General features: G+C 39.5%; 2 protein-coding genes and 1 long non-coding RNA gene across 6 annotated transcripts in view; 2 read left to right on the top strand and 1 right to left on the bottom strand.

Annotated features, from left to right (window-relative positions):
- MED30 (mediator complex subunit 30) overlaps positions 1-22,171 on the top strand; it is a 644,151-nt gene that overhangs the window by 243,343 nt on the left and 378,637 nt on the right. The window lies entirely within an intron of this gene.
- LOC126961308 (uncharacterized) overlaps positions 1-22,171 on the bottom strand; it is a 399,366-nt gene that overhangs the window by 18,168 nt on the left and 359,027 nt on the right. The window lies entirely within an intron of this gene.
- The window catches only part of SLC30A8 (solute carrier family 30 member 8), a 52,361-nt gene that overhangs the window by 20,692 nt on the left and 9,498 nt on the right, over positions 1-22,171 (top strand). The window contains exons 3-6 of the mRNA XM_050801508.1: positions 8,391-8,537; positions 12,707-12,860; positions 16,696-16,846; positions 18,407-18,512. Coding sequence (XP_050657465.1) covers positions 8,391-8,537; positions 12,707-12,860; positions 16,696-16,846; positions 18,407-18,512 — 558 coding nt within the window. The remainder of the gene's footprint in view (positions 1-8,390; positions 8,538-12,706; positions 12,861-16,695; positions 16,847-18,406; positions 18,513-22,171) is intronic.

The following is a 22,171-nucleotide window of genomic DNA, read 5'->3' as shown; positions in this document are numbered from 1 at the left end:
TCAAATGTCCTGATATGCAATGTTATCTTATTATTTTTCCCCAAATAGAAAAAAGAAAACTGTAAACTACCTGACGTATAGGACCATAAGCTACTACCAATCTGTTACCAAATGTTACCTTCACACTCTGTTACCAATATTTTGGTGGCTACATTTCTATTATCCAAAAGAAGGGGTAAATTAATCATAATCTGAGACTAGAGAAAAATAGACTCTGCTAGCTATTTTTTGCATTATAATATCTAGCAACCAGAATTAGCTGGTTTCTTCTAGCTATGGAGTCTAATGGCCTATACACTCATATTTGGACATTTATAACTGTTGAAAACTATGAAAGAACTTAGACATGTCTAGTCCAAGACAATTCCAGGGTTGGCAATATCCTTTCAGTCAAAGTTTACAGAACTAACTAATACCACAAAATTCCTGGAGTCAGTTCCTTTGAAGAAGCTGAATTAATAGCTTGATGGAGTCGCAAAGAACTTACTTTTAGCAATTCTAATTTGGAAAACACCTTTTGGAAATTCACTAACATCTATACCAGAGGGATATTGTTTATCATTATTGGAATTAATAAGTTTGTGGATAATATTCAATAGCTTATGTAAAAGATTGACATAATGAAAAACCTAATAACAGAATTCATTTGAAATGTGATTTGAAAAGGCAATGTTCTTGGACATCCAAATAAAATTCTGGCACTACCACCTGCAAACACAGCTCAGGAAGAGTCATTGACTGACTTCTTTCTTCCACTACTTTCTTCCTCTGCTTTTCCCTGAATCCATATGGATGCTGAGAATAGATGGCATCGTCCCTCCGGCTGATATCTAATAAATAGTCTGAAAAGAGATGGTCTTCTGCTCACAAAATTAATTTGTTTTAATTGACAAATAAAAATGATATATATTTATTATGTATAACATGATGTTTTGAAACATGCATATATGGTGAAATGACTAAATCGAGCTAATTAACATGGACATTACCTCACATACTTAACATTTTTTTGTGGTAAGAACACTTAAAATCTACTCATTTTAGCAATTTGGAAGAATCCAGTACATTGTGCTTAACTATAGTCACCATGTTCTACAATAGATCTCTTAAACTTATTCCTTCTATCTAACTAATATTGTGTGTCCTTTGACCAACACCTCCCCAGCTTCTTCCTTCCCCAGCCCCTATCCCTGCCGCTGGTAACCACACTTCTACTCATTGCTCTATAAATTCAGCTTTTTTAGATTACACATATAAGTGAGATCATGTGGTGTTTGTCTTTCTGTTCCTGACTTATTTAACTTAATAAAATGTTCTCCAGGTTCATCAATGTTGCTGCAAATGACAGGGTTTCCTTCTTAAAGGCTGAACAGAACTGCATTGTGTATACATACCACATTCTTTTTATCTATTTATGCGTCTATGAACACTTAGGATGATTCCATATCTTGGCTATTGTGAATAATGCTGCAATGAACAGCATTGAATGGCAGGGCAGATATATCTTCAACATATTGACTTCACTTCCTTTGGATATATACACAGTAGCAGAATTGCTGGATCATATGGTAGTTCTATTTTTAATTTTTTAAGGAACTGCTTTCTATAATGGCTGTACTGACTTTTACATTGCAGTTTGCAAGATTTCTTTTCTTTTCTTTTCTCCACATCCTCACCAACATTTGTCTCTCCTCTTTTTGGTAATAAGTACTCTAATAGATGTGAGGTGAATTTTCCTGATGATTAGTGATGTTGAACATATTTTCATAGACCTGTTAGCCGTTTCTATGTCTTCTTTCAAGGAATGTCTGTTGAGGTTCTTTGCCCATTTTTAATCAGGTTATGTGTTTTCTTACTATTGAGTTGTTTGGCTTCCTTATATATATTTTGGATATTAACCCTTTATCGTATGTATGGTCTGCAAACATTTTCTCCCATTCTGTAGATTGTCTCTTCATTCTGTTGATTGTTTCCTTTACATTTGAGTTTGATGTAATCCCAATTGTGTAATTTCACTTTTGTTGACTGGGCTTTTGGGGTCATATTTTTTAAAAAAGCATTGCCCAAACCAATGTCATGGAGCTTTTCCTTTATATTTTTTTCTAGTAGTTTTAGAGTTTCAGATCTTATATTTAAGTCTCCAAGCCATGTTGAGTTGATTTTTGTATATGGTATGAGATAAGGGTCTAATTTCATTCACAACCTCCTCTTTCCCTTCTCATTTCTATGCATTAGAGTCTATGAGTTCTAATTTGACTTTAGGGGCAGAAGTGAGTGATGATGTCAGTAAATAAATTAAATTGATACTGACTGAAAAATATTCAGCATTTGAGCTATATTGAGATTGAGCCAATTTTCCTAAAACATTGCTCTCCTTATATTACTTCTGTCTTCAAAGTTTTTTACTGATGCCAGTGCGGTGGCTCATGCCTGTAATCCCAGCACTTTGGGAGATCAAGGCAGGTGGATCACATGAGGTCAGGAGTTCGAGACCAGCCTGGCCAACATGGCAAAACCCCATCTCTACTAAAAATATAAAAATTCGCTGAATGTGGTGGCACACGCCTGTAATCTCAACTACTTGGGAGGCTGAAGCAGAAGAATTGTGCATGAACCCAGGAGGTGAAGGTTGCAGTGAGCCGAGATTGCACTACTGCACTCCAGCCTGGGTGATAAAGTGAGACTCTGTCTCAAAAAAAAAAAAAAAAAATTTTTTTTTTTTTTTAACTGGCTCCCCTTTGCTTAGTTCAGGGTTCACAACCTTTTTCCCTTCATGACAAGCGTAGTACATTTTACTGAGCACTGGGATAAACTGACAAGGGTGCTTGTAGCTGGAAGAAACCGCTTCAGAGGCTCCCACTGTGCTAGGCCCTAATTGCTTGCCTCAAGTCACAAAAGATCAATATATTGGAAAGCTCTAGCCTCCTGGAAAAAATGAAAAATTCCTACTTCGGTTTTCAAGACATTGCATAATCTGGTGGCAAAACTATCAATATTCTTATCTTGCTATTTCCCTGACTACCCTGGTTCAGCCACATTTGTTTATTCATTCTCTGCAAGATAATCTTTGCACTTTATTCTTATGCTTTTTTTCTTTGAATAGAAAAGCCTTCTCCTCTTTCTCCATACTCATCAAAATCCTGGTCATTAGTCAAGACCCTGATCCACAGCTCACCTCCTCCCCAAAGCCATTCTTGGCTATGTTAGAGAAAGCAATTAATATTCTCAGATCACTTTTGAAAATCTGAGAGGTCATCCTGCAGGATATGGGGTTTGAGCAAGGCTTTGAAAAGTGAATAGGAATTGAGATATGGCCAAAAGGTAGATGGAGTGGCCTGAAGGAACAGCACACTACTTACTGCTGTGGTCCAGGAGATAGATATTTATCAGGGCTTGCCTTGAAAGATTCCAAGTGCATGGGTCTGAAACAGGAAAGGAAATCTGTATTCTTAGAAATTTGGGTACCACTGTCCGTAGTAGACTGGTATTTCCTTTCAGCAAGCTTTGTCATATTCTTTTCTCTGGTTGCAATTTTGGTCCTGCTGGTCTGAGAACCTCATGCTCTTAGGCTGGGCTAGATATGAGATACCAAGCTGGACTGATCAGAGTCTCTGGGTCTTTACATAGGGAGGCTGGAAAAAAAGCATTCTCTCTTTCCTCTACAAAAACTGAGCTGAAGTGATACAGGTCTGGAGCTTTTAGAGGTCTACCTTTGTTGCTGAAATGGAGGAAAAGTCTTTCTTAAACTGGACAATCAATAGCAGTAGCTGGAGACAGAGCAGAGCCCAAGAACATTTTTGAGCCTTAGGACTGGGCTGCATCTGATCCAATCCCACCCAGATTTGTTCTCAGTTGTATGAGCCAGTATACTGGTATATTATTGTTGTTGGTATTGTTTAAGCTGTTTGGGTTAGGCATTCATGGCTTACAACTGCGAAAGCCTATCCAAGGCGGGAGTGTAGGGTAAAATGTGGTTAATGGAGAATATAACTAGAATGGTAGTTGGAGGGCCAAGAAGAGCTGAGGCTCGGTCATTCATAGATTTTGGGGAGTAATTGACATTTAGAATGGGGGAGAAGCAGGTCATAGAGCTGTGTTGAGGGAAATAATTTGCGACAGAGTATAGAGCAAACTGGAGAATGAACTAAAGAAGGATATAAGCATAATGTATCCACCCTTAAGGGACCTTTGAACCTGTTGAATTGGGACTCTTTCTGATAGCTTGTGAAAATTCCTACTTGTAGAAAGGCCAAAAAGAGGTGTTATGTTGCAGATGTAAACATGTTTCTCTATTTGAATGGATACACGTTCAGATGCTAAGACCTCAGAAGAAAAGTAAGCTCAGGTATGGCCTTTGCTGGAAGAAATTGAGAGTAGTTAGGGGAAATGTCTGAAGTAGGACTATTCTGAGTTGAGTAAGAATAGAGAAAACACAGGCCGGGTGCGGTGGCTCAAGCCTGTAATCCCAGCACTTTGGGAGGCCAAGACGGGTGGATCACGAGGTCAGGAGATCGAGACCATCCTGGCTAACCCGGTGAAACCCTGTCTCTACTAAAAATACAAAAAATTAGCCGGGCGTGGTGGCGGGCGCCTGTAGTCCCAGCTACTTGGGAGGCTGAGGCAGGAGAATGGCGTGAACCTGGGAGGCGGAGCTTGCGGTGAGCTGAGATCCGGCCACTGCACTCCAGCGTGGGCGACAGAGCGAGACTCCGTCTCAAAAAAAAAAAAAAAAAAATAGACAAAACACCAGATTATCAGACAGGAATTCAGAGCTGGGAGCAGCCTGGGGAAGACGGTAACTATCTGAGTGAAAAACTTCTCTTTTACTAAGAGAAAGATATTGCTGGGTGGTGTGATAACCACAAGTTTTATTGATCAGGGCACTTACCTTGTTCTACACAGCCAAGGGATTGTAGTAGCTCAGGTCTCTTATATTTTTGGAGGTTCCTGGTATTAATATTTTAACAAATGTCAAAACATGAGAACTGTGATATATTTTAAACACAGTAAGTCCTCACTTAACATCGTGGAGAAGTTCTTGGAAACTTTGACTTTCAGTGAAATGACATATAACAAAAACCAATTTTACCATAGGCCAACTGATAGAAACGAGTCAAGTTTCCATGCCATATTACTGGTCACAAAAACATCACAAAACTTCTAAATAAGGCCAAAACACTTCAAATATTAAACACTGAAATAAATGTGAGCTATACATACATCTAAGAAAGATGATAAACACAAGTGAGATAATTATGCAATTTTGGGTGAATCAGTGAGTGAGGGTGGTCATAATGGTGGTGGTTATATCAAGGAATAAATGTTTGCAAAGTGAAAATTGTCAGGAGTGCCTCCTACCACCACACAGTTCAAACCCAAATAAGAAAAAATAAGCTGGGTTTGCTGAGCACTTTCATACTCTTTTTTGTTGGGCATCTGTATGATGATCATCTACCTTACACATATTTATTTTACAATCATTTGTTTTCATTCATTCTTTTTTCAGCCTTCTTATTCCAGTTTCATAGCTGGAGCTTTTCACAGCTCAGGGCTCAAGGTGGGAAACAGCCCTGAACAGGATGCCTCCCATTACAGGGCACAGTCACACCCGCACTCACTCCCGCCAGGACCAGGACGATGTAGATGCGCCAGTGAACCTCATGTGCACAGTTTTGGAATGTGGGAAGAAACCCTAATACTCAGAGAAAACCCATGCAGACATGGGGAGAACACGCGAACTCCAGACAGTGGCCCTGGTCAGGAATCCATTTTATTTTCTTACCGACGTTATAAACAAAGGATGTTGAATGAACTGATGTTATTTGAGGACCTGTTGTATTTGTTAAATAACAACTCAATGGGGTTTTGACACAACATATGGTATAGTGTCATAATACTGTTCACAAAATAAAGAATTTAAAAAAATTAATTAATAGCACATAACTGTGTAGCCCAGCAATGGGACACATGGCTAATGTTGTCAGATAAACATTTACTTCTTTCATTGCTGTCAGTAAGTCTCTTTTCTCCATGGAAACCCGCATGGGGAATTAACACCATCTTAATTGGAGGTAGTTTGTGAGACCCAGGCCCCATAGTTCCTCTGCTCTATTGCTGTCACCTTCACCCCACAGGCCTTAAGTAAAGTCTTCCAGGTCTGAGTCTTTTCTGTGTGTCTCTTATCTTGGTATAAGTGTACTGTTCTCCACATCTTGTCAAGTATTCCAGAAATATGACTGCTGCTGCCCTAGTTCATGCCTTTATCATAATTTCCCTTGGCTAACACTGTCGAGTCTTAACCTCTAGCTCCTCTTAACCTCTCTCCAAAGTCATCCTCCATATTGCTGGCTAAGACGTCTCTTAAAAACAGATCTCAACATACCACAACCTTGCCTCAAAGTAATAAGTAGATCCCCTTAGCCATAGAATCACATTCACACCCCTTGGCTTGACATATAATACCCCACACAGGCATTTCCAATGTGCTTTTTCAGGCTCATTTCCCATTTTTCCTCCAACACTCTATACTTTCTGCTTTTCCCGAAAAGTGCTATGTTCTTTCACTCTATTTTAGCCCGTGGTTTTATCTCTTCCCGAAAACCCCTTCTGTTTTTGGTAATTCTTACCCCTCTCTTTGTGAAAAGTTCCTCACTCCTCCCAGTGAGAGCAGCTCTCCGATCCCTTAGCCCATTAACTTGTCTCTGGTACAGTGAGTGTTAAACAAGGAGATCACTGAAGAGAGGCTGTGATTTGTTTATCTTTGTATACCCAATCCCTGGTACCATGCACAGTAAGGGCTCAATAAATATTGGCTGGATAATTGAATTAATTGTCAATAATACTCCATGCTTTCAGAAGCAAATGCAAGATCAGTCACAAATTACCTCTTGCAAGCAGTTTGCTCTATGTGTCAGCGATTGCCTACAGTTTTCTGGATGGTTCCTATAAGTAGCTCTGAAGGTTGCAAAATGGTTCTGTTTCCAAGCCTCCATAGTAACATGATTTCTTCCAAAGCAAGCCCTTTTTCTTTCTCAGGTGCTTCCTGCCTCAGCTGAGACTGTTGAAGAGACTTTATAAGACTGACTTCATTTCCTTGATTTAGACTATATTTCAACCCAGCACGTAGAATCATCATCACTCATTGCTGTGATTGCAGCATACTGCTTATCTGCATGGAGTTATTCTCTGGGCAAGAAATAATGCCTTATTAACACAGTTTTATCATCAGGACCAAGTTTGGCAGATAGAGCAACATTAGAGGATAATTGGGAGGACAGCTGATTTGTTAGCAAAATGTTGCTTTTTGGCTAATGAATCATTCTGATTTTTGCACTGACTGTTCGGTAACAGGCTCGAAGATTACTTTGCTTCAGCCCATTAAACCTTGACAAACCAGTTATTAACTACAGATAGAGCCAATGGCCTGTGGGGATTATTGCAATTATGAGCTATCTATGTAATTTTTAAAAATCATTAGGCGAGACAAGGTGAGTCTGATGATGGCGAGGCTGATGGCTGACAGTCTCTGCTATTTTGTAGTACACAAGGCAATAAACAGCTGTAGGGAGAACTAATCAGTCAGCAAAAGCCCTTTGCTGAGAAGATGTAGTAAGAGCAATAAAGGTTATTGCTCTCAAACAACAAACCGTGTCTGGGAAGGAAAGGGCAAGGTTTTTCTTTAACTTCTATTTTGGAGGCTGGAGGTCTTTTCTCAAAGGAGGATTAGAGGGAAGTAGAGGGAGCACATCAAATAAAGGGAAAAGCCAGGCAGGACTCTCATGGCTTACATTGCATCCCTGTGCTTTATTGGATTGTAGCACTCAAGACGCCCATTGGAAGGTACCTGCCCTTTCTCCTTTCTGCTCCCTATTATTTATTACAGGGATTTCAAGCTCAGGTGGATAATATGAATTAATAGAGAAAAAGGAAAGGGTAAAGATGATGATTAAATTATAAGTCAAATAAAAACACATCTGTGGGCCAGATTGCAACATCTAGTTTATAAACAAAAGTCCATGTCCTCAGTTTGGGTTATGAGACTCTTTGAATCTGGCCCACACTGCTTCAGCCTGATCCTCTTGTATTTTTCTCTTTTGAATCCTCTTACCCCAGTCTAACTAAGGTGTTCTCCAGATGTGCCTGCCCCACAGTTTCTAATCTCTATGTCTTTGCTGCCCAAGGAATGGCTTCTCCTTTGAAATTGATTTCTACGTGTTCAAATCATATCCACTCTCTGAGTTGCAGAAGGAGTGAATTAAATCAACTTTAAGATCTCTTTCTCCTCTAAAGTTTTGTGAGTCTGCGGCATTTTCACCCACGATGGTTAGCATGTCTATGAATCTAGCTGCATTCTGGGGCCTTAACACAGTGTACTATTTTGCATTCTCTAGGTGGGCACTTCGCTGGGAGTCTTGCTGTCGTCACAGATGCTGCCCACCTCTTAATTGACCTGACCAGTTTCCTGCTCAGTCTCTTCTCCCTGTGGTTGTCATCGAAGCCTCCCTCTAAGCGGCTGACGTTTGGATGGCACCGAGCAGGTACAGTTCATAGAGTGAGCAATAACAGCAGGCTGGTGCTGCAAAGTCAAACCAAGGGTAAAAATGGAAGCTACAAAGCAAAGCCTTGTTGGAAAATCCTTAGAGACACATTTCTGATGCACAGGATAAAACAAACGTCTATGTGGGAATATGTGTTTTCAATATTAATTCAGATAACAGACAGATTAATGGTGCTATCTCTAGTCCTCTGGGACAAGAGGAACACGTGTATCACTTCAGCAACCGCCCCAGCCTCAGGGACTCTGTGCCTGGTGATAGACATAATACAATTCACTAAATTACTCTGCATCCCTGGAAGAGAGGATAGGAGTAAAGCTTCTGCCATATTGCAAAAGGAGGCACGGAGCACCCAAGAGAGTTACAGAGATTGAAGAACTTCTTATAGAGGATTCAGGAATAGAATACAGGCTTTCCTGCTCACACACAGCATTTAGCCATTCAGTGATGGTCCAGCTGAATAGCTTGCTCACTCAATCAACAATAATGCAAAAAAGGAGGAGGAGAAGGAAGAGGAGAGGATGAAAGTTTACTTTTTCTCCTTTCTTGCAGCTGGTTCCTTCACTGAGTAACTAACCCATCACCTAGGTCTTGATGAGGGTTTTTACTTTGACTCATTTTTACAATCCCTCCCTTACCCGCCCCCACAACCCCATACTCTGCAACTTCAATTCTCCTCTGCGTTATTCCTTATATCAGCTGGAGGAGCTTCTGACTGAGTATTTTGTGCAAATCATGTGAACAAATAGCCACAATTCCACATTTTCACACTGGTTGAGAACCTCAATGTAGAGGAAATCGGAGAGCTGAGCAAGGGTGGCCAGCCTTCACTGAAAGGGCTGCTAGACACGTGTCACAGCTTGTAGGCTGACACCTGTGGACTGCAGTTTTTCAAGTTTAGAATGGCAGGAAGTCCTAATTTCATACTAAACCATTGATCATCACAGGTGTTTTGACTTGCTTCCCTTTAACATCCAGGAGATGAGGCAATAAACGAGAGTTTGTGACAATGTGATCTGAGAATGCTTTTGCCGGTGCTTGAACAGCACTACACTTGGAAAACATGGACCTCTGGCTAAGCACCCATTATTTGTTGGTGTAAAGTTTTACATGTACTTGACCCTTTCTGATACCATTTGTCAAAGCAGTTTTGTAAACCTAAGATGGTTTGAAAATGTAGGGTGAACTCAGAATTTAGATCTCTGCTTGTACTTTGGCATCGTGGCCATGGAAGACCCTGAGCTGTTCATAGAACTCTCTGCTGCGAGGGCAATATTCTGTAATATACAGTATGATGTAGCTATTGAACACTTTAAATGCGGCTAGTGCTACTGAAGAACCAGATTTTGAAATTTACTTAATTTCATTTTAAACAGCCATGCATGATTGGTGGCTACCATATTAAACAGCACCTCTATAGACATAGAGGTGAGTCCAACACATTCATACCCAACACACCCATCATCTGGTCAACCCAATGAGCCCAGCTAAGCTATTTTTTTTTAAGCAATCATGGTAGCATTTACCAATGATCCTCATGTGTCTCCCGTTCTAACTAGTTACTTTTGGATTTCTGACTCTTTGTTTTGTCTTGAGATCTGACTCCTGACTCTTGCTCTTTGTATTGAGCTTTACACCTGCAGCTCTTTTCCCACTGTGCTTCCTAACCATGGGTTTTGAGTTAGACATGCTCCACTTTCATACCCTGATTTGGATTTTCACGGGTAGGAAACACACTTCCTGACATCCACAGACTCAACTTCCATTTCCGGCAAACCAGAAATTTTTGGGCCTGGTCCTCATAAACTTCTGCAAAGGGGAGTTGTAAGTAGCCTGAGTAGACTAATAAAATAACAGATTCTTGAGTGTTTGCTATATGTTATATTAGGTTCCTATGGCTGCCTTAATAATGTACTACAAATTGGGTACATTATTTTGGGGGGTACATTATTAATTTTCATAACAAATTATGAAGGTTGTCTATGAATGACTGAAGTCTGGGAAATAATTGCCACACACTGGGTAATAATACATTACTCGGTTTTAAATACATTTCTGTTTCAACAACTGACATTTATTGCCTCACAGTTACGAAAAACAGAAGTCTGCAATCGGGCATCAGTGGGGTTGGTTCCTTCTGAGGTCTGTGAGGGGAAATCAGTTTCAGGCCTCTCTCTTAGCTTCTGGTGGTTTTTTGGCAAACTTTGTCAGAAACTTTGTCTGTCATTCCTTGGCTCATAGAGCTCTGCTTTCATCTTTACATGGCATTTTCCCCATTTGCATGTCTGTGTCCAGGTTTCCACTTTAAGTAAGGACACTAGCCATATTGAAACCATCCTACTCCAGTATGATTTCATCTTAACTAACTTCATCTGCAATTACCCTATTTCCAAATAAGGTCACAATCTGATGAATTGAAGATTAGTAGCTTTTTTTTTTTTTTTTTTTTTTTTTTTTTTTTTTTTTTTTTTTTTTTTTTAAGACAGAGTCTTGCTCTCTTGCCCAGGCTGGAGTGCAGTGGCACAATCTCGGCTCATTGCAACCTCCACCTCCCTGGTTCATGCAATACCCCTGCCTCAGCCTCCCGAGTAGCTGGGATTACAGGTGCATACCACCATGCCCAGCTAATTTTTTTTTTTTTTTTTTGTATCTTTAGTAGAGATGGGGTTTCAACATGTTGGCCAGACTGGTCTTGAACTACTGACCTCAGGCAATCTGCCTGCCTCAGCTTCACAAAGTGCTGGGATTACAGACATGAGCCGCCGCACCCGGCCAAAGATTAGTACTTTAACATATAAATTTGGGGGGAACATAATTTAACCCATAATCTATGTATATTCTATTATTCTATTATTATATTCTACATATATTCTATTATTATAATACATATAGATAAGAACAGTCAGGCTCAAATAGGTTAAGCGACTTGTCTAAAGTCACATAGCCAGTCCATATACGTCTGACACTTGAGCTCATGCCTTAAACATCTGCATCAGCATTTCCCATAGTGTGAGAAATGTTCCACAGTTGGTCAGATAATTTTAAGTGTCACATGGACAATAATTACACATCCTGATGCCCATTACAAAATAAACTAGCACATCAAATATGTAATTTCATGGATAACATTGTTTAGGAAGAAGCTAAGTGTAAAAAGGGAATTTATTTGAAAAAAATATTGAGTGGTTAATAAGGCAGGTAGCATGTGGATTTGGAAAACGTTATGAAGGTTGTTTGTAAATGACTAAAGTCTGGGAAATTATTGCCACACACTGGGTAAGAATGTATTACATTGCTCTGCTTTAAAAGGAACTAATCTCTGGGATTAGCTTAAAGTGGGGAAGGACTAAATGATGGATTGTACCTGACCACTGACTCAAAGAATGTATCTAGACCCTTCTGGGTTTTTAGAATCTATCTATGGGTTTGAATTAAAGGTCAGAATGAAGTGTTAACTCCTAAGTGAGCAAATGCACTTTCCTCAGTGGGCAGATTGAACACCATTTTATCTCTACATATTGATGTAAACACTTCTATTCTGATGCTTCTTTTCCTTACTGTTGCTCTTAAAATGCAGTCAGAGCATTAGCAAGCCTCTGAGCTCACCTCTGTGTTTATAATATGTTACACTGGCAAATAAAACTCATTTTCTTCAAGTGCTCTCTGAAGCTTTCCCTTTTCACTATTTTATTCCATTGAAGGTGCTGGCACTGGCAGGTCGTAAATGTTTTATGGTGAAATTAAGAGTTTCTAAACACATTTTACTCTCTGTGTCTCATTATTTTACCTCCTAATAAGTTTCAATCATTTTAGCACCTGTTTAAATTAAGATCCCCAAGGAAAACAGCGGCGGGGTGGTGGGGTGGGCGGGGGGTAGGGGGGGTAGGCGGCAGTTAATATGTTCTAAAAATTTGCTGGAAATTACTTAGTAACATGGAGCATAATGACTCAGACGCTGGTGTTTTATGAATGCAACATTAAAATTCCTTCTCTTAGTTTTAAAATCTGTCCAGACTTTTACTTTGTGAATCACTGAGTGAACTAGTGTGAAGCCTCTTTTGGGGGGAAGCGGCAAAGAGTCTTACGAGTTTTGGGGGTGTAGGTGATGGAGTTATCTGTGTGTGGGTTTCTGTATGTGTTTGAATTCCTAGAGATCCTTGGTGCCCTGCTCTCCATCCTGTGCATCTGGGTGGTGACTGGCGTGCTGGTGTACCTGGCGTGTGAGCGCCTGCTGTATCCCGATTACCAGATCCAGGCGACTGTGATGATCATCGTTTCCAGCTGCGCAGTGGCAGCCAACATTATGTAAGTCATCCCCTGGTCCCCGCACAGTGCCCATGAGGCTCTCCTGTAACTCTATCTGGACAAAGACTTTTTAAAAACTCAGCACTTGTGAAGATGTTAGAGGCCAGACAGAGTGTTTGAATGGCTTTAAGATTGAAAACAAGGTTAACTGCTTTTGTTTAAGCTAAAGTGTTTTTTAATACTGGCTTCTACTAGCTACCATGTTTCGAAAGCTTCTGGTGTGCCAGAGGCAGGGTTAGGATGTTTGGATATACATTACCAACTTTAATGTTCACAACACTCCTATGTTACAGATCAGGAAACTGACGCCCAGTGAGGTTAAGTAGTACAGAGCCAGGATTTTAATCCAGATTCACAGACCCAGAAATTGAGCTCCTTTACATTCTCAGGCATGTCAATGGTTCCACATGGGGCGTAACTTACTACTGTTCCATTTCTATGAGGTGAGCAGATGATGGCCTCCCTGTGGGTTGCGTTGGAAGGGACTCTAAAATGTATTTACTTCAGTCCCCATTTTACTTTTGCATTCTCTTTTGCAACATTTCCATAAAATGGTCATTAGTTTCATATATTTTAATAGAACTCATAAAAGGAAATTTATTTCCCTCAAAAACAGCCTCTATTATCTTTGCAGCATTGTGACTGCATGAAAATTCTTCCTTGTGCTATGTTAGTTAAATTCTCCCTTTGGTTTCAACCTGCTGGTCCATTCTTTTATCTAGGCAGTCTTAAATCATTTTACAGGAGTTGAGCATATGTCCCTTGACAAATGAGTCTCCCTTTCCTAAAATGAACTACTGGATTGCTCAGGCAATGGGCTTTTGAGGTCAGGACTTTGATCTTTTTGAGTCAAATTTCTCCTTCCCATTTGAGGATCTAATTCTGGGTAACTCTACTTAAAACTCCATCCACCCATCTCTCTGTCTAGTGATCTAGCTAGCTATCATGTTGGTGGACAGAATAATGACCCACTCCCCTAAAAAGATTTAAACATCCTAACCCCTGGAACTTCTGAATATGTTAAATCATATGGCAAAAGGAACTGTGCAAATGTGATGAAGGATATTAAGATAGGGGATTATCCTGGATTATCCAGGTGAGCCCACATAATGACAAGCATCCTTATAAGAAGGAGACAGGAGATCAGAGAGGAGAGAAGATGCTGTATATCTGATGTTGAAAATGGAGAACGCAGCCTGGAGCCAGGTGACCTCTAGAAGCTGGAAAAGACAAGAACATGAATTCCCTTCTAGAACCTCTAGAAAAGATGCAGTCCTAGAGACCCACTGTAGACTTCTGACCTCCAGAACTATAAGTTTGTGTTGTTTTAAGCTGCTAAAACATTATGGTAATTTATTACAGAAGCAATAGGAAACTCAGCCTATTTATCATCTGCCTATCTATCTTGCAATGCAACTTGATATATGCTCTGAGGTAGATTTTCACATGAAGGTAGAGAAGACAGTGATCGAAAAATGAAGTTTTAAACAGTGGATTTTAAGAGGGGGCACAATGGCATCTCTGGAATTCAAGAATAGCTGAGCACATACACTTTGAAAAAGGTCCTCAGTTCATTCTAATAGCCTTGCCCCTTGACATCTCACTTACCCAGCTCTCAGTTTGTAAGCCATTGCTCAAAATCTCTGAGCTAAATAATTAGAAGAATGGTGTTTGATCTGCTGTCAGTGACTAGATCCCCATCTTCAGCCAGTTAACTTGAAAATGTGTTTCACATTGGCACTGGGAGAAAAAGTGTGAGTCGATCAATGTAAACCTATCACCCCTAGGAGACAAATATGCCAGAGCACACATATTGCTGACTACAGGTCAATAATGTCTGCTTTGCATAAGGAGAACAATATGGTCTTGAGGCAGAAGGAAGAATACAAGTATTAACTTCCTGAGAGTCATATGTCACGTAGGCTGTCTTGATGCTACACAAAGATGAAGGCTACAAACCTACCCAACTATCACATCAATCTGGGGCCTCAATGATCAGGTTTGATTTTCTAAACAGATATCATCCAGATTTTCTTTTTCTTGTAACTGCTTTTGAACATTGACCTTCACATTGCAGGTGCTTTTTACACTCAGAAAGTCAAGGCGGTTGGAAATCTCTGCCTTCTTTGTGCAAGTAGATAGTTATTGATGGATAAGAATGCTGAGTGACTATAATATTTTCTCCAAAAACTGGGATTACAGGTTTCAAATGCTGCTAGATGCTGTATTGTTTGAATATAAAGATATCAGAACTGCGATTCAGGAATAAATCTATTCCTTGGGGACTCAAAATCAGGACAGAAAGTTCCAATAGAAGTTGTGAAGAGATTCTAGGATGAAGGTTATAAATAGAGCCTGAAGGCTATTGCCTGCTAAGTTTTCACTGCCTGAAACATTTCCTTCCCTCAGCATATTTAACTCTAGCTTAAGCTTTTGAGTTCAACTCAGCTGTAACGTCTTTCTAACTAAATCAGACTCCTCTGTTGTATTACCCATAGTACCAGTTCTTGGTGGACTTACTGTAATTAGAATTTTCCACTTGTGTGTGTGTGTGGGGAGGGGGGTGCTTAAACTTTACCTTCTCCAGCACATTTAAAGCTACACTGGGGAATGACCACATCTGTTTTCACTCACCTTTATGGCCCAAGATTTTACAAGTGTCTGCATATGAGTGACTACATATGTTTTTTTCCTGTCTCTTTTTGTCAATAAGATGAGTAAAAGAATGAATGACAATGTGATGAACACACATGGCAGATCAGATGAGGGTCTATGATCTATCAGCCATATCAGGCTGTCTAAGGGACCTTAAATGGTAACTCCTAGTTGAGAGTGAATTTCTACCCAAACACTGAACATCTGAAAACTGTACATCATGTAGTGATCAGATCTTGATGCCTAGTGGTCATTTCACTTTGTGGTGATGACCTGAGTTTTAACAGACACTTTACCTGAAAATAGAATGGGATACATGACGTTGAACAATATGTTGCTGTTTTTAAATCTTTGTTCCAAAATGTTTAGAAAAGGTTCAGAAAGGCAAAACACTGAGCTGTCAGTGAAAATGTTCTAATTTTACGTTTAGTCTAATACCACTTAAAGGTATAGATAAACAGAATTATGCACATAGTTTGTAGTATTTGCTATTGATCACTTTGAGACAAGAGATGCTCAGCTTTGCAATATATTGTGTGTATATATATGTACACATACCAGATCATTTTTAATACATTAATATATTTCTACTTCTGGATTAAGAGCTTTATATCCATGAGCACAATATTCTCATCATTGGACATTAAGAAATCATTCAAATTTAAAATTATTTTTTAAATGCACAAAATTAAGTAAAATAAAAGGTAAAATAAAACTTCAATAAAATTCACTACTTATTTTATTTTTCCCTTATTTATCCCTTCCTGTGTTTTTTTGCGTGTGAAACCAGTACTTTTAATTAAGCTCCCAATGAAGCTTGACTTTAAGCCAGCTCAGTGCCTGACAGTCAACCTTCAATAAAGGAGATTTCCTCCCTTCATTGTCAAATGCTTGATTTTCATCTAAGAAGTGATGCTTTCCAGTTTCAATGTGAAACAGAGAAACATTAGGTGGATGAATGAGTAAACTGGGTGCGTCTCTGGTTTGTTTTTGTATAAAAGTATTAAAATTTTATGACACGTGTATTTAAACATTAGTCAAAGATAGATCTTTTTAAAGCATAAATACTTCAACTATCCATCATTTTGGAAAATGCATGTTATTGCCAGCTCCTCTATTATGCTGCCTACATTTTGAAAACTGATCTCATGTGTGCTAAGAACATTGTTCTCTCTTTCAGACTAACTGTGGTTTTGCACCAGAGACGCCTTGGCCACAATCACAAGGAAGTGCAAGCCAATGCCAGCGTCAGAGCTGCTTTTGTGCATGCCCTTGGAGATCTATTTCAGAGTATCAGTGTGCTAATTAGTGCACTTATTATCTACTTTAAGGTGAGTTTGAGTTTACCCACCATCCTAGTACTTACATAGATTAGGTAGTACAGAAGCTCCAACATTAACTTAAAGAGAATGGGCATCCTCTGTTTACCTATACAAACTACTTTGCAAAGCTAAAGCAAGCAAACAAACCCTCAACCATGGTGTTAAGATGAATAGCAACTAAACTGTGAATACCTTCAGGTTCTTGGATTATAAGCAATAGGGAACATCTCTGGCTCACTTTAGCAAAAAGTATATTTAATGGCTGAAATGTACTGTGTGTGCTCCTAGACAGACGTCAAAGTAGAAATAAGGGCAAATTTTGATATCGAGATTTTAGAAACGATCCAACTTCTGTCCGAGACACCACACTGAAATAAATGTGTCTCAACAAATTTTGTTTTCTGTTTTTGTCACTTCTGAAGAATGATACTTCTGTGAACGGAGTCCAATTGACCTAGGTTGTGTCTTGTGTCTGCTGCTTGGCTGAAGGGAGGTTAGAGTACCTGATTTATTGTTCCACCAGTATTGCCCACAATGGGGGAGAGGTGGCTTCTCCCCCAAAAGCCAAAGTGCTAATGAAAAGTGGGAAAGACTCCCCGGTAAGCCTCTGACCCTAAATAAATAAATATCCACTACAGATCTCTACCTGGTAATACTGATAACAGAGATGGGTTAGCAGGCACAGAATGGAGAAGAACATTTAGCTCTGTCTGTTTGCATCACAATTGTCTAATTTGCAGAGACTCATAGCTTTTCCTGAAAAAGGGAAAACATGTAAATAAAAATTACAAAAATATCTGAATTCAGTTGAGCAAAATGATCACTGAAAGCTTTAAGTCTAAGGCAAATCTAGTTCAAAATTATAAGGGTACGTGGAGTTTGAGGGTCCACTTACAGAAGTTGAGTTGATGCTGAATTTCTTAAAGAGACTTTTCTGTGGCAAAGAACTTCATCAAGGGTAGAAAAGCAGACATTTCACCCTGAGGCTAAGGGTTCCAGTGAGGAGACTGAGCAAGGATGACACTTTAGTTCACACCCTTAAGACTGCATCAAAGATGCCAGCCTTGAGTATGTGCAATACTTGAGAGGCAAAGAAATAAACTCACCCCAGTCAACCAAGAGCATAGTCCAGGTGTATGCTGGCCATATGCAATTTCTGAGCAAGTAATATCCTTTCTTCTCCTCATTATAATTAAGGCCAAAACGTCATTGGATCTTGTGGGCATATTTATGCATACTTTCATCACATACTCTGTACTTTTATTAATCTTCAAGAAGTTAAATCAGGGCTCTTGAGGGCAAACTTAAGAATATTCTTCCTTTTAGTTCTTAAATTACGGGGAGAGCATGTCTTGTAGTCTCACTTCTTTATTTGCTGGTAGTTTAAAGCTAAAAGGAAGGATTGAGTCTTCAAAAACAAAGTCTTGCCTCTGAGTTGGATGACACATGTCAAAAGGGTGAATGAGTGACAGAGAAGGAAAGACACAGGGAGGTTTACTTATTTTATTAATCAGACTTTCTGGAAGAGAGGTATGAATTCAGTTAACCAAAATCCTTGTTTTTTTCTAGCCAGAGTATAAACTAGCCGACCCAATCTGCACATTCATCTTTTCCATCCTGGTTTTGGCCAGCACCATCACTATCTTAAAGGACTTCTCCATCTTACTCATGGAAGGTAGGAGTGATTTTATTATTACTCCCAGGGTCAGTGTTTTCTCTTCCCTAGAATCACAAAAGGGCATGACTGTAAGGCATGCTCACTGTTAATTTGAATTACGGGAAAAATTTAAAGTGATAAGGAATTTTTGTGAAAACGATCGTTTGATTTTTTTCATATGGGAACAAGTAAAAAGAACTGGCTTCTATTCCTGCTCTAGCAACTGTTACGTAATATTTCACAGTGTAAAAACAATAAGTATAAACATCATGAGGAGATACTGCAAAAATATAAATTATTCCCTAAATATACCTGGAAAAGACCTAAGAAAAAACTACATAAATTTACCTCCTAGGCTGCATTAGAGCTAAACATTTTTTTTTTTCAAATTGTATCTCAGAGTAGAAGAAAACAAGGGTGACCCTTTATTTGTTTGGCAAGTGTTTATTGAGCCCCAGCTCTGTGCGAGGTAATGTGCTCAGAACTGGAGTTACAGAGAGGAGCAGAGCAGAACACAGCTCTCTTATGAAGTTCTGGGCTGTAGTGTGCTATGAGGTTCAGGTGTCTGCACTAAGTTCAACATCAATATGGCCTCCTGGGAACAGGGTACCACTAGGTTGCCTAAGGAAGGGTGAACTGGCACAGATCAGAAACAGAGTGGGTCAAAGCTCTTATGCCGATCAGTAGTGGGATTGTGCCTGTGAATAGCCACTGCCCTACAGCCTGGGCAACATAGTGAGACCCCATCTCTCAAAATAAAGTATAGTAAAATGAAATATGGGCTGGGCACAGTGGCTCATGCCTATAATTCCAGGAATTACAGTTTGGGAGGCTGAGGTGGGAGGATTGCTTGAATCCGGGAGTTTGAGACCAACCTGGGCAATACGGGAAAACCTCGTCTCTACAAAAAATACAAAAAATTACCTGGGCATTGTGGTGCAAGCCTGTAGTCCCAGCTACTCAGGAGCCTGAGGTGGGAGGATCACTTGAGGTTGGGAGGCAGAGGCTGCAGTGAGCCGAGATGGTGCTACTGTACTCCAGCCTGGGTGACAGAGTAAGACCCTACCTCAACAAAATAAAATTAAAAAAAAAAAAAGCTTTGTCCTCATGGGGATAATACTTTAATAAGGGGAGAAAGAGATCATTCAAAAAATTACACTGAAATGCAATAGTGGGAACTGCTACAAAGAAGAGGTGTGGGTCTTTTATTAGAGATCTTAACATGGCTGGGAGCAGGGGCCAGTGGTCCCAGAGGCTTTGCTGAGGCCTGCTGTTAGGCCCGAGTAGGATCTTATGTTATTAACCTCATCACCTACAGCCCCATTATCATTATCCTTGACTACTCTCCCGGGCCTGTGAAATTTCTGTCTGGCTCTTTGAGTCTTCCAACTATCCAGGAACAGATCACATAAATAACCCTCACTGCAAAGAAATCCATCCTTATGCCTAAAGCTTACTGCCTGCATCCTTTCCCCCATTCTGCAATTTGGTGATTTTCTTTTCATTTGGCATAAAATGGTTGAAGAACTACTGGTTTCTGCCCTTTCTAGGCTACATCTTTACTGGCAGAGTTAGCTGAGAGAGATATCATATAGTTGAAAAAGCAAGGTCTTTGTATCAGACCCACCTTCGTTCAAATGCTAGTCATGCAAGTTTCTAGCTGTGAGACCTCAGGTAACCTCCTCCGAACTTCAGTTTCGCAACTCAAAAATGGGAATATCACATCCACAATACAGTGTTGCTGAGACGATTAGATGAAATAAATGGCATTATGCTAGAACACAGTGGAAGCTTGGTAAATATAAACTATCAGCTAGCATTTTTGTGTTGACTGGAATATAGGAAATATGAAGCTACATTGTGGAAATAAACACTGTACTGTATATTTACCTGCACAGGAAGAAATTGCCAATTCTTGGGTATAGACTGTGGCGATAGCACTAGTCAGCCATAGATGCTGATGGCCTCAGAAAGGCCAGATAAGAGAGTCTTGATCAGAATAAATCCATCTTCATCACCAGAAGAACTATTCAGTGGTACTTGGAATGGGAGAACTACTGACTCCCGTTGACATTATCTTAGAATATTAAAGTACGTCAGAGAGTGACATCAGCAAGATGGCTGACTAGAGATGCTGGGGCTAGTCCCCGCAGTAAGAAAGGGCCAAGGCAACAAATAACTAGAGGAGATTTGACTGGAGCATCAAAGGGAAAGTGTGGGAGTACAACCTAGGTGTCCAACAATAGATGAATGGATCAAGAAAATGCAGTGTATATACACAATGGAATACTATTCAGTGATGAAAAACAATGAAATCCTGTTATTTGTAGAAACATGGATGGAACTGGGGGACATTATGCTAAGTAAAATAAGCCAGGAAATGAAAGTTAAACATCACATGTTTTGGCTCATATGTGGAAGCTAAAAAAAAAAGTTCTCATAGAAGTAAAAAGTAGAACAGATAACAGAGGCAGGGAAGGGGAAGAGTAGGATAGGGAGAGAGTTGTTAAAGGATGCAAAATTACAATGAGATAGGAGGAATAAGCTCTAATGTTCTATAGCACTATAGAATGACAAGAATACAATTAACAATAATATATAGTTTCAAAAAGCTAGAAGGAAGATATTGAATGTTCCCAACAGGCTGAAATAATAAATGTATGACATGATGAATTTGCTAATTACCCTCATCTGATCACTATGCATTATCTGTATGGCAATAGCACTGTGTGTCCCATACATATGTACAATTATTATGTCAATTTAAAACTGCTTAAAATTTAAAAATAAGGTTTATTGGAGACCCAAGGTACTCAATTATATTTAGAAGGTGATTTATCATTGCTACATTGACCATTTGTATTAACAAATGATACCATTTTCTATCCCACATTCCAGGAAAATAGGTATTCTAAAATAGGTATTTGGACATACATATTTGTCCAAAACCCTTATTAGACTAACCCAGCAGTTCTCAAACTTTAGTGGCATCAGAATCACCTGGATGGTTTATTAAAACACAGATATCTGAACCCACTCCTACAGTTCTTGAGTCAGTATATCTTATTGGGGAGTAGGAGGGGCAAGAATTTGAATTTCTAACAAGATGCTGTTGCAGCTGGTCCCAGGACAACAATTCAGGAACCACTGGACTAATCTTTTCGTACCACTGAAGGGATTCTCACATGCTGGCCATGGGAATGGCACCTGTAAAATTCAGCCAGAGCTATAAGTTTGCATCATATCAAATATCCGAATGATTGAAATATCCAGACATTAGCTGATTTTTTTTTTTTTTTTTTGTCCAGCACATTTTGACATAAGGTAGATCTGGTCTCAGAGTGCAATTGCCTTTAGTGACAGCTCACATTTCATTAGCGTTCACTGCTAAGTATACATTTAAAGGTTTGTTCTTGGTGGTCACTACAATTTTTGAAAGATGATAGTGTTGACAACAGTGAAATGGATAAAGGAGTCAAATGTCACATAGTAACAGTGAATTTTCTCTAATATTTGGGTTGTCAAGCCACAGAAGCATCCATTTTCTTTCCTGGGCACCAAGTGCTGAGCTGCAGCTGTTGTTGCTATTATGGAAGTTATTGACTTAAAGAAAGATAAAAGACAAGTTGGTGTACAATTTGAAATGAGCTATATTCCACTTTTTTTGTGTGTCTCAC

Source organism: Macaca thibetana, chromosome 8 (genome assembly GCF_024542745.1).
Source record: "Macaca thibetana thibetana isolate TM-01 chromosome 8, ASM2454274v1, whole genome shotgun sequence".
NCBI classification, from domain to species: Eukaryota; Metazoa; Chordata; class Mammalia; order Primates; family Cercopithecidae; genus Macaca; species Macaca thibetana.
This window is presented reverse-complemented; position numbering and strand designations above follow the sequence as displayed.